The 12,364-nt window shown below is 35.0% G+C and overlaps 1 protein-coding gene across 6 annotated transcripts in view; it reads right to left on the bottom strand.

The window, feature by feature from the left end:
- KLHL5 (kelch like family member 5) overlaps nucleotides 1-12,364 on the bottom strand; it is a 54,422-nt gene that overhangs the window by 13,295 nt on the left and 28,763 nt on the right. For all 6 annotated transcript variants that reach the window (XM_030450079.1, XM_030450075.1, XM_030450074.1 and 3 more), the window contains 3 exons: nucleotides 9,606-9,742; nucleotides 8,957-9,153; nucleotides 1,032-1,244 (listed from right to left, as the gene is read on the bottom strand). In XM_030450079.1, coding sequence (XP_030305939.1) covers nucleotides 1,032-1,244; nucleotides 8,957-9,153; nucleotides 9,606-9,742 — 547 coding nt within the window. The remainder of the gene's footprint in view (nucleotides 1-1,031; nucleotides 1,245-8,956; nucleotides 9,154-9,605; nucleotides 9,743-12,364) is intronic.

Genomic DNA, 12,364 nt, shown 5'->3' with positions numbered 1-12,364 from the left:
AGTTATTTTAGTTAAATGCCCAACAAAAGAACTGTTAACTGGCTTAGACTATTATGTTTCCAGAAACAGTGAATTACAAAGTCAAGGCCCCAATGGAGAAAATCCTGTGATTGCATATATAGTAATCAGTATGGAAATATTAATAATAAAGTGCTTGCTAGTGAATTTTCCTATCTGGCAAGAGGATACGAGATTAGAGGGAATACACAGAATGTTGTGTATATGACATCACTGTGAATGAACTGAACTCATACTTTGCTGTGTTGATCAATTCTACTTATTATTCAGGTTCCATAAAAATTCTACTAAAAACTGTAAAATGTTAAATATTAATGAAGGTCCAGTAAGGAAAGCTAGCACAAAAGAAGAAAGGGGTGGAAAAAATAAAATCAAGCCTAATTTACATATATGCTATCAAATATGATAACAAATATAATGTTACACAGAACATTAACAACAGAAGACATTCCTATAAGACTAGAAAAATGGTAATTCTCAACTATTTAAACAAACTGAGCTCAAGTCTTCCTCAACATTGTGTATAGATGTCCAAGAACGAGAAAAAGTATGGATTGGGAAGAACAAAAATTACCCAAAGATGGCTTATCAAAAGTTAATGGAAGAAAAATTGCTCTACATAATTTATTCAAGTTATATTTCCTAAATCTTAAGGGTAGCTTAATTTCCTTATATGAAGGAAATTTAATGAGCCAAATAAACTGTGCTAGTTCCATAAATAGGAAATATAAAAGGACCCACCTCCTAGTGATATATCCATAATGAGCATTTTTCTAGGAAATACAAGCAATTTTTTCCTAGCAACCACAGCCCTTCCTGTGTCCTGACTGATCTCAGGTTAGGATTAGAATATCCTGCAGTTCACAGACAAAAACTATAGAACACAGAACATGCTAAGTCCTTATATGCAGACTCCTGAAGCTTTTATAATTTGTCACCATCAGCATATCAAAGCTCTAGACATTAAGGCCACTGTAACCATGATATAGCCAGAGAGGAATTGAACAATTTACTTGTGGAGCAAGAAGAGGCAGTCTAATGTAAGCCAGGAGTTTACTGAGATCTTTCCTTCTCTGTTCCAAATCATGTCGAACCCATGTAAGTAGTGCATTCAGTATAGTTTCTTCATTAGGAATATTCATATCATCACTTGCTAAAAGCTTTGCAATTTCAGTGGCTGGCAACAAAAGAAACTCCTGGTTTCTAATTACTTCCATGAAGTTTTCCTGAAAAACAAAATTATTTTTAATATAAGTAACACCACACTTTTAAGACATTTTATGGAACTCCTATTGAATCTTCCCCTCTTTTCCCTCCATTCACAGCATCTCTCAAGTTGTGCCAGTAAATACCACTGGAGAACTGACCTGGGAGAAAAAAAAAAAGAGTAAAATAGAAATGTACTGAGTTATCTTGACATCTGAACATTTCATCAGATCTCTAATTCAGTCCCACAGATGTGCTGAAACAAATGAGAGGGAAATGTAGGAGCAACAAAGGAGCAACAGGTTGTAGCAGTTACTATCTTGGCACTGCAAACTGAAGAAACTTTTTGAAGTATAGTTTAAAAAAAATAAAAGGTGCAGTTTGTTCCTGTTGACAATATAGAATAGAATACAATGCAAGATGCTTTGTCAAGCAAAGAGCACAACATACTACAACTACTGGACACATCTAACCATTTTCATTAACCATTTCATTTTCATACAGTGTTAGGATTTCAAAGAAAATAAACACCACTAACAATTTTATTGTTGATTTAAAATGGATTATTTTAAGTTTATTTTACTATTTGGTAGGTTTTATACAGCTGATCTGATCCACGATATTGTACAGACCTTGCTTTATTAACAATATTTACTTTAATAGGACTCAGTTGTCTTTCATCCTGTCACTTCCAGCGATAAATGCTGCTTTGAAATAGGAAAGTCACAATATATAACATTTCCAACACTGATATCTTATTACCTCATAATACTAGAACTTGCAAAATATTCTGTAAGGATTCTCATTAATTTAGGCAGAATTAGGAGACAAGTATGTAGAAACACAGTCAGCACTTTGAACTTAGTAAGAAAGCTGAATGTACCAGAAAAGGGTGAGATCACATCTATCCTCTTGCCCCATAAACCCTTACAAGGCAGCATAGGAAAGAAAAGTAAAAGCAGTCAATGAATCACAGTATCTTCTTATATTTTGGTAGCTCAAAACCCAGTTAACCTCATACACCAAACTTAAAATAACTTCATGACAATAAAACAGTATTACTATTGATTTAGTAAATGCACTGCTAAATAGTTAGCCTGGTTTTGCTGTCATCACGTGTAGCTCCAAATCACCTGTAGGATAAGTGCATAAAATCTACAGAGTGGGCCTAGTATCAAAATTAGACTTAGTACCTTGTTTAGTTATTTTAAAAGAAACAATTACATGCTAATGGAAAAACTCTGGATTAGAAGCATGTACATTTAGGAAAAAAATTGGATTTTTAGGTCAAAAAAACAAACAGAAAGGTGGGAGCAGAAGCTGGACCTGCACTGCAAAATAGTTATGAATTTAGCATACAAAATGGCAACAAACACATACAGTACAGTTTGGTATTGCATATGCAAAGGACAAAATGACAACAAAGCAATAAAGGTAACACTTTTTCCTTTTTATTGCTTAGTCTAATAATTCCAAAACAATAACTCAGTACCAGAAAAATATTAACTGATTAAAGAATGCTGAGCAAAGAGGAAAAAACTAATAAGGAGCAAACCAGTCCACCTTACATGAAAGCCACATATGTGCAAGATAGCTACAAGATGTAAGGGGAAATATCAAAGTGGCTCCACTCCACAGGTAACTCTGGAGTTGAAGCTAGGAAAAGAATAGAAAGTGTTATCTGTGTATGTAGTTGTATTCCTGGATAGAATTTGGAAAGGAAAATTTTGCATTTAATGCCTGAAAAGCTCTTCTACTAGGGAGATCCAATTGACTACACATAAGTAGTTCTTCCAAGTGAAAACTATACTAGATTACAAGGGAGATAGAACTGTCTTTTCCTCTGTCATTTGTTGAACTCTATATTACAAGACAAAAGTTAAGAATATGACCAAATACAGGAATTAAAAACAGCAAAAGGACTGTACCATTATGTAGTAGCACTACACATGCACCACTGTTTACTTTACTCTGATTTCTAATACTTGGGAGAAAAATGTGAAACTGAAAAATAATCACCCTTATTTCCACAGTTTAAACATGCAGTTCACAGAAATTCAAGTTCCACTGAGACCTTTCTTCCCACTGCTGTTTTTTTTTTGCAGATTCTCATCCTAGAGAGTGTGCAAGCTGGAGCTGTGCTTTTAGTTTTGCTGAATAAACAGGCAGTGAGCACTGACAGAGAGAAAAGCCAACACTTACTACCTTAAACTTTCCATAGTGTCTATCCGGATCACAGGAAGAGGAAGGGAAAAACATGGAAAGTTTCCTTTGTCTCTGAAGGCAATAAGCTGATCTTGAGTAAGTCAGTCAGGGATCCTCTTGGGAAAGCTTTTTTCCAACTGGATTTCATCACTTCAACAGCTGTTGTGTGTAAAATGCCTGATATTCCTTCTTGTTGCTTGCAGACAATTGCTTTGTGATGGGAATAATTTCAATTTCCTCTTGCTCCCACTCTATTTTTAAAGCAGAGACTCCTTTTGAGCACAGTATCAAAGCATTCCACTGGGAATACAGCCACAATTTGGCCTACGTTTTGGTTATTTTATAATCAGAATCTGACATCCTCTTCCTCTACAGACAGAGATTCAGAAGACAAAAAGGAGGAGCCAGTGTATCTCCTAGCATTCTTAAACTCCTCATTAGCCTTTTCTTTCCTTCTTCTTGTGGGAACTCTCTGTGGAAGAACAGGGTATTTCAGAGAATAAACTGTCTACAGTTTCAGTCTCCTGCTTTCTGGTCCTGAAAGTAAGAAAAAAAAATTCCCACCCCAAAATTCACTCCTCAAAGAGCTTGGAAACTTTATAAAACGAGAAGCCTGTTGTTTATGCCATTAGCTACAACAGGGACATGCAGTCCCTGTGCTCAGTGATGTGCATTGCTCATTCACATCGAAACCTTAAATTCACCCTTCAGCAACCACTGACTGAATGTTGCTGACACTCTAATCCACGTTTCTGTTTTGGTCTTGATACAGAGCAAAAAATATTAGGAGCACATAAGGCACCATGATGCTTATTTCTAAGTGGTACTCCATACTCAAACTGGGATCCAGTGAGATGGTTAGCTTCCCTCTACCATGTGTCAGAAGGATTAGAACCTCAGAGAGCATCAGGATACCTGCAGGCTGAGAAGGCTGATACACTGAGGTGGCTCAATAGGCAGGTCTAACCACAGGATTCTGTTTAAACTCCAAATCTGGGCAGTCAAAAAGCAAGAAGTGCTGGACTCATAGGACTGAATGAGAACAAACAGGAAATGCAGGTTTTTCTACTGGCTGCTTCAGTCGGGCGGTCAACCGAGGTCTGAATTCACAGGAACCTTACCTCCTCACAAACTGTGGTCAGACAGATGCCAGATACCAGCTACTCCTAGTCAGCTCTGACTACTGCATTAAGCAATAAACCAACCTAATGCTTTTGGTATGCCCAGGATTTGTTTAGAGCACAAGTATTGTAACCTGACTCTTCACAGTTCATAGATTGCAGGCTGGGCAGCATGCAGAACATACTCAGTTTGCCAAGGCAGTACTGATCTGCTGTATGGGGCAGAATCAGGAAGCCTGAATTACAGAAATATCTTGGGTTTTCACACATGAGAAATAGTGCATAAGTACTTTCCTAGTCAGATGATTTCTGAGTAGGACTGCAATTTCAAATACAGGAATATAAAATCCTTCCTTTAGGAAATAACACAATCTTTGGGTCTAGCCTACTGTGGGCAAAACATTACTGAATTTTCTCTCCTTTTCATGATCTACCCTGCAAAGAGAACAAACTGTCCTGGTTGTTGCAAGAAAAGAGACAGATTAGAACTATGATGCTACCTCCCAAATCATAAACTCCATATTGGATGTTTTGCCATCCAAATCCTGCCTTACAGAGGAAAGATGTTTAAATGTCCCACATCTATTCTGCCAAATTCTTATTCTCTATGCTTGCCCTCAATCCACGATGCTGTCCAAAGTTTTTTTTCTTATAAACATCAATTCTCTATGTGCTGTGCTCAGAAATCATACAAAGTCCAAAATAAACTTTATTGGAATCCTGTAACATTACCACCACTCACATACTTTTGAACACTTCTTATGAAAATCAAAATGGCTTTTCACTCTGCTTTAAGCAAGTAAAGCTGAGCAACAAATATTAGCAAGGTATCTACTCAGGTATTGACTCAGGCAGTATCACATATAACATTTACAATGTCTACTTTCTCTTTTTTTTTGTGGTAATTAAGAAAGTAAAAAGCTGGCTATTGAAGAAGCTAATGACTTAGCTAAGAACACCTATACATTATAGATATATCATGTTCAGGAAATTACATAGGCTAGCTTTTTCTCATCTGAAATGTTTAAATTCCCCTTGATTTACTTTTTTTTGTGCAAAACAAGTCATTAGTTTTCATTCAAGGTACACTATAAACTGTTCAAAACAAACAAGATGACAAAAGGGGTGTTTCTTTTGACTTTAGGAACACAGCAAGAAAAATGCCCTAAAGGCATTTTCACAGAATCATAGAATGTCAGGTTGGAAGGGACCTCAAGGATTATCTGGTCCAACACTTCTAATATTATTATTTATTGAGATGTCTCAGCACCACATCAAGCTGAGTCGGGTCATCTCCACTTCTCCTGGGAGACCATTCCAATGTCTGACTGTCCTCATAGTGAGAAATGTCCTCTTATGCTCAACTGGAACCTCCCCAGGAGCAACTTGTGCCCATTCCCTCTTGTCTTGTCCATGTGACTGCTTGTAAATAGGGAAATAGGGAGTCTCCATCTTCTTTGGAGCCCCCCTTTTAAGTACTAGAACATTACAATAAGGTCTCCCCTAAGCCTTCTCTTCTCAAGACTGAACAAAAACAGTTTTCTCAGCAAAAAAAGAAGAATTTTTCACAAATAGGCTTATTCTGTCAACTGTATTTTAAAACCCTGTTGCATAAAAATCAGAGCTGCTCTTCATACAGCATTAAATCCACTACTAATCACTTCAGTTTATTTTGTTTCACTTAATGCATCCTGAGGATTTTTCAAGCCTTAGTTTGCATTTTCAAAAGTTGATCTGTTTTGATGATCACCTTAAAAATTATTCTCATCCAAACTTATCAACTGTCAACACAGCGACAAAGTAATGCAACATTTAAGTCTTTCTAGCATAACATATGTGTATGGAGAGCACCCAAGTATGAAAAGTGCAGCATTCAAATCCTTCTTATTAATTAATTTTTTTAAATTGCACTGGGTTATGTGACTAAAATCATGCCATAAACTGGTGCTAATGCTTTTTAAGGACACTAATGAACATTATTCAGACAGAGCAGGTTTTTTTACCAGGGATGATCTTACTGGGAAAACCCACTGATTGGTCCTTCAGTTTAACCAAATGCTGGTTTCATGTGGATATCTAGTCTTCATGTAAAGAACTCTTTTTTAATGGAGCAGGTAAGTTGCTTATCAAATTATAGCATGTATCATAAAAGCCTTTAAAACTGAGAAGCTGTTTTAATTGCAGAATAACAATTATAAAGCAATTTGATTTTTTTCTGTCAAAGGAAAACTCATAGCAAATAATGTATATAAATTAAGATTCAAGTATTTTGTATGATTCATTACCTTCTACCTCAAGTGCTTTAAATGAATCAAAATTACATGGAAACACCAGAAGTATATACTATACTTGGTGTAATCCCCTACTGTTCTATGCTGCATAGAAGTAATTCCTTGTTTTAACAGAATTTCCAGGTACCATAGGTGTGTTTAACCCTTAAAGTGTAATACTTCTTAATATAAAGAGCATCAAGTGGCTACCTCTTAATACTGTTGAACATTTTGTTTTTTCAAACCACTTTTAAACAAATGAAATTACTTGGGGATTTATTTTAATTGAAGATTCAAATGTACTAAATATTTCTATGCAGTTTCCATAGCAACATTCATTTCAAACTAAAGAAGCTTCTTCTCTATCACTCATTATTACTAAAATTCAATTTAATGTCTCTGTTGGAACTAAACAACATTAAAAGAGGCCTTAGGAAGAATCCATCTAGCACAACTAATTAGTTTTCAAAATAGCTTTTTAAAATCCACTTAATTTAAATTTCATCCACGTTTTAGCCTTAAAAGTAACGATTTTGCCACTGAAGTAAACAATGGTCACAAGATACACAACTATTTTCCAGTGGTCAGAACAAACGAAAGGTAAGTGCCATGGCTTTTAGAAAGTTCATAGCCCCTTTCTGACACAAGTCATGAATTGCCAGTCAAAATAGTAAGACTAATTCCTAACTTTTATCTTTAAAGATGCATTAGTCTTATTACTGTTCTGATATTGACAGTCTACTCATAAGGCACATGACAATAGCACAGACCAAAATACACACTTACTTTGAAAAGAACAAGTAGGTCAGAGGAGGGAGGTTCTTCTTGCCTCCTTTTTGTATTGATCTCTTGCTCAACATGAATTCTAATATTCCTCAAAGGCAAAAGCTACATTTATCTTTACTGTGTCATCTGTCTACCTAAATGCAGTCTCCTTGTTTTTGTTTTAGTAATAATGAAGATTAAGGACAGAAATATGAAAGATACAATCTGCACATTATTTATTGACCTGTTTGGGTAAATTTCAGCATGTACACAATTTTAAATACAACGGAGATCCACTCACTGAGGAAGGCTGTGGTATCACATAAAAAAAGAGCTATTTGAAACTGTTAGACATGCTAAGCTGTTACTTTAATCCAAGAAGAAGTATTCTTTTAAAAAAAAATAAGATTTTAAACCAGCAAAATCCAAGGTGGCAAGAGGAAAAGCAATGGATTTGTAATATGAACTACAAGACAGAAATTACACCTCTTGGAACTAAGCCAATATCTTAATGACAATGCCATGCCACACTACACAAGCAAATTAAGTCCTATCTTCATTCTCACATCTCTTCTGCAGAATCTACATGCCCTCATTCAGGTCCCAAGAGCTTACACAGGCAAAATTTCATCAAGAAGAGAAACAAATGCCTTACAAAACTGCGAAGCACAGATGAAGTGGCCTGACTCAGAGATAATTTTCTTGCCTTCTTCTGCTGAAAACATTACTAAAATATACTTGTGGGAAAGAAAAGAAAAACATTTTACATTAAAATAAAAGGATTACTATTAAGGGGATGAAGTTTAATTAAGTTGGCAGGTTAGTCTTTCTATAAATTAACTCTGAAAATATCATTGGCACATCTGTATTTAATCACATATAGCCTAGTCTAAGATTAAATTGATGCTATTTTGACATTCCACTGATAAGAAATTAAGGATAATGAGGAATCTGTAATGATGAATGCCCACATTGATACTCCAAGTGTAACTCTGAAACTGATTACTCCAGCTCATAAGAAAAAAGTATTCTGCAGTTTTGTTTAGTAATGTGTTATTTTGGACTAGATCATGGCAGCTTGCACACTGTTGAGTTTGTACTTTTTGACTGATAGAAATGAGAAGCTTTTGGATTATTTTATGTGTTCCTCACTATGCCATTACTGTTACAGGGTATTAATTCTTGCCTATTTCCTTCCAACCCTAAATCAGCAACTTTATAGCTTTTTTTGTCATTTCTCATCGTGGGAACATATGTGCATTCTTGCTTGAAAGATGAGCAAGGCTTTGTGGGGGAAAAACATTAGTATTTTATTCAGGAAAACATTCAGCATTTGTCTTACTAAGTAAAGTACTTAAAATAACACCATACCATAGTGTAATTGTGAGCCACCTTGTGCAAGTCAGTGCAACCCTGTGCATCAGCAAAAGATCGGATTCCAAGGCAATTGGAGGGGTGAAGCTGCTTCATTAGGAATTTACAGCAGGCTTCTACAACCTGAGAAAGCTGAAGAAGGCAAGCTGTAGACAACAGGCACTCAATATTATCTTCTTTTAATTCAAGGCGACCTAGTAACATTAAAAAAGAGATCACTTTAGTTTGCTCTTATCATTTGTTAAATTCCCTAAAACTCAAGAGACAGCAGAATTATTTATAGATTAAATGTTAGAATATAAAGATTAGCAGATATCAGCCTTAGCAATACATAATCAGTTTTTCAAAATCAGTAGCTATAATGATGTAAGGAAAGGGAATCCTGTAAGATTGCTTTCATTGTCACTCACAACACACTAAAAATATTCACACAATTTGTTAACTAACTGAATATGGTATTATCAGGGAAACTATATCCTATCAGTTTGCCTCAGGAAATGGCAATGATGATTTATTTTTATTTATTTATAAAGAATTAAATAATGTGAGTAATAATTTCCAAAGATCATTTGAAATCTAGTAATGGAATATAATGCTCATAGGAAAGCAATGTATTATATGGAATTCCCATTTTCATTCTAATTACCTGTATATGCATATTGAACCAGAGCCCACAATGCATTTGGCTCTACACCTTCCATCTTGATTTCCTCCTGTCTTGCTTCTCTCACATCATTAGTGAACATTGCTGCAAAGTAGTCCGAAACAGAGGAGAGAACCAACCTGAGTCCATCGTGCAGGCGAAAAGGAGAGAGGCAAAGAGGAAAACAAATTAACAACCTGATGCTTTTAAATTTATGATACATTACTTTGCCCTTCAAAAGAACACTTGACTGAGAAAAATATTTTTAAATTGACAAACTGCTCAATGCTCTGATTTCCCTCTATGAATAATGAAGTGTTATTACTGAATCTGCATTTGGTGCTCAAGTAAATGAATTATCCTTTCAAAGCCTGATGACTTTTAATAGCCAACAGGAACAGCCCTCAAAAACCACATAAATGGGGAATGAAATATAAACATACATTATGGAAAAAAATAAATTGAATTGATTTCCATTTATAGTATGTCTGTTACTTTTTTTAAACATGAAAGAATGGCTTACTAGTCCTTTTCAAAGTTCTATAAAATTCCTTTCCTCTTGGTGTACATATATGCATTAATTTACTGATAACAGACACAGGTACAGGAAACATGGAGATGGTACAGACAGAGTAATTTTTTTTAACCTTTTGTTAGCAATTCTGTGAATTTTAAGACACTAAGTTATCACATTAGTGCACTTCACTGTTGCCTCACAGGGAATTAAAATATAAATACACTTGCATAGGTACTGAGCTGCACAAACAGCAAGTCCCAGAATCAAGCCTACTGTGAATACCCTACACAGTCCATATGTATATATTCATTAAGTCTAATACTTCACAAAAGGTCAGTTTATTCCGTGACAAATCATTATATTGGCTTGATGAGATGACAGAGGTCAGGAACCACAAAGCAGAGTGAAATTAATGAAAAAGGTTGAAATTTTGAATTACAGCTCCCTTCCAGAGAAATCAAACCTTTCAAAATTCATTTGCTGTTTCTGGCACTGAAATTATTATTACAATAAGCCCTTTAATAAAACTTTTCAAAATAACCACACAGTAGTATCTTTTTAACACAAAGCTGTCACAGATCTTCTTACTTATATGCTTTTACTTTAAAAAAAGACACTGTGTTAAACTTCTATAAACATTTAGCTAGAACAAAAACAAAGAAAAGGCTACAGTGAAAGATTTTCAAACTAAAGCAATAAAGACTGTCAAAGAAAGGAAATGTTATTAAGCCCTATGGAAAAGAAGTAAAAAGATAAACAAGCCCCAAGACAAAATATGACTGCAAATCAGGATTTGTGCTCTTTCAGACAAGCTTCCTATCCCCTAGAATACATAAACTTCCACTTGTCTTCTTTCCTTCAGTCCCGTATCTTTCATATTTCCATATTTCAGTATCAACAGGAAGAAAGTTACTCAGATTGCTGGTTAAAGGATGCAGAGCAGGACATAAATCCTTTCTGCCCAGGAATTTACACACGTCTCTTTTCTTATTGTAATGTTATTATATTCAAATATTATACGTAATACACAAAACAATCTTTTATTATGGACATAGCAGTTAGCTAACTGTAATAAACAGGAATATAATACATGACCTAGACATCTGAAATTGCAGTGGACACATAAAAAGGATCCAATATGAAACATTTAATTAAATTTAATTTAAAGTCTGGCAAAATTTCTTTATGAAGCTGTAGGCTAAGGGAGTGGGACTATAAAGCACTTTTTCCTTATAGAGAACTTTCCCCTTTCCTACTTGATTCTCAATCTCCAAAATAAGTTCTTAGCTATAATTTCAGCTCAGAATGAGTAGATAAACACTCTTAGAACCATGGAGATCCACACAAGAAAATCATGACTACATGTGATACTCTTATAGTAGTAGAATCAAAGCCTGAATTCTTTGAATAGACACAAACCAAAACCCATCAGAATTTAACAGTAATATAATACCTATGGTTATTACTACTGCAAGACACCAAACTTACTGCTCTTTTCTCTACAAATATAACATCTCAGAACTTTCAAGTATCATCAAAAGTAGAAACTGAGAATTAAGCTAAGAATACAAGAAATGTTAAAAATGTCAAGTTCAAACAAGAAAAACAGGAAGCTCCCCTCTCTCTATAGCATGATTATTTATAAAAATAATAATGAAAAATACTTCTTATCAATTCTATGTAGCCACAACTTCTACAACTTTATCTTTCCCAATATGGGAAAGTTTGGTTTTCAGTGAGGTACTTTGGACATGCTGAAGACTGTAGTTATTGCTATACTTCTCGGTGAAAACAAAACAGTAAGAGAAAGAACTTGCTATACAAAAAGCAAAGCTCCTTACACTAAGTTGCTCCAACATCATAGAGTGAATTAAGGGTAGTCATAAGCTTCCTATCTCCTGCTACAAGCACAAGGTGTGCTTTTTTGGCTTTCACTTTCATGTGTATTTAAAACACAATATATCAACTACCACAAGATGTTATTCCTCCTGAGAACAGGTGGTAGAATAACTAACAGGTGGTATTGTGTGTCTAGTGCACTACAGAAACACCAGCAGAAACTGAAGGAGCTAAGTCAGTTATCTAATTGATAAACAGGTACAAATCACATTAAAGACCTTCTTAGCATGCTTGCCATTTATCTTGTTAAAAAAAAAAGAAAAAAACAAACCTTCCAGCCTTTAAATGATATTCATAGGTGTCCTCTGCATCCTTTCTACACTTAACTATTACATAAAACATACTC

The sequence above is a fragment of the Calypte anna genome, chromosome 4A, assembly GCF_003957555.1.
Source record: "Calypte anna isolate BGI_N300 chromosome 4A, bCalAnn1_v1.p, whole genome shotgun sequence".
NCBI classification, from domain to species: domain Eukaryota; kingdom Metazoa; phylum Chordata; class Aves; order Apodiformes; family Trochilidae; genus Calypte; species Calypte anna.
The sequence above is the reverse complement of the archived record's forward strand: the minus strand, read 5'-3'. Positions and strand labels throughout refer to the sequence as shown.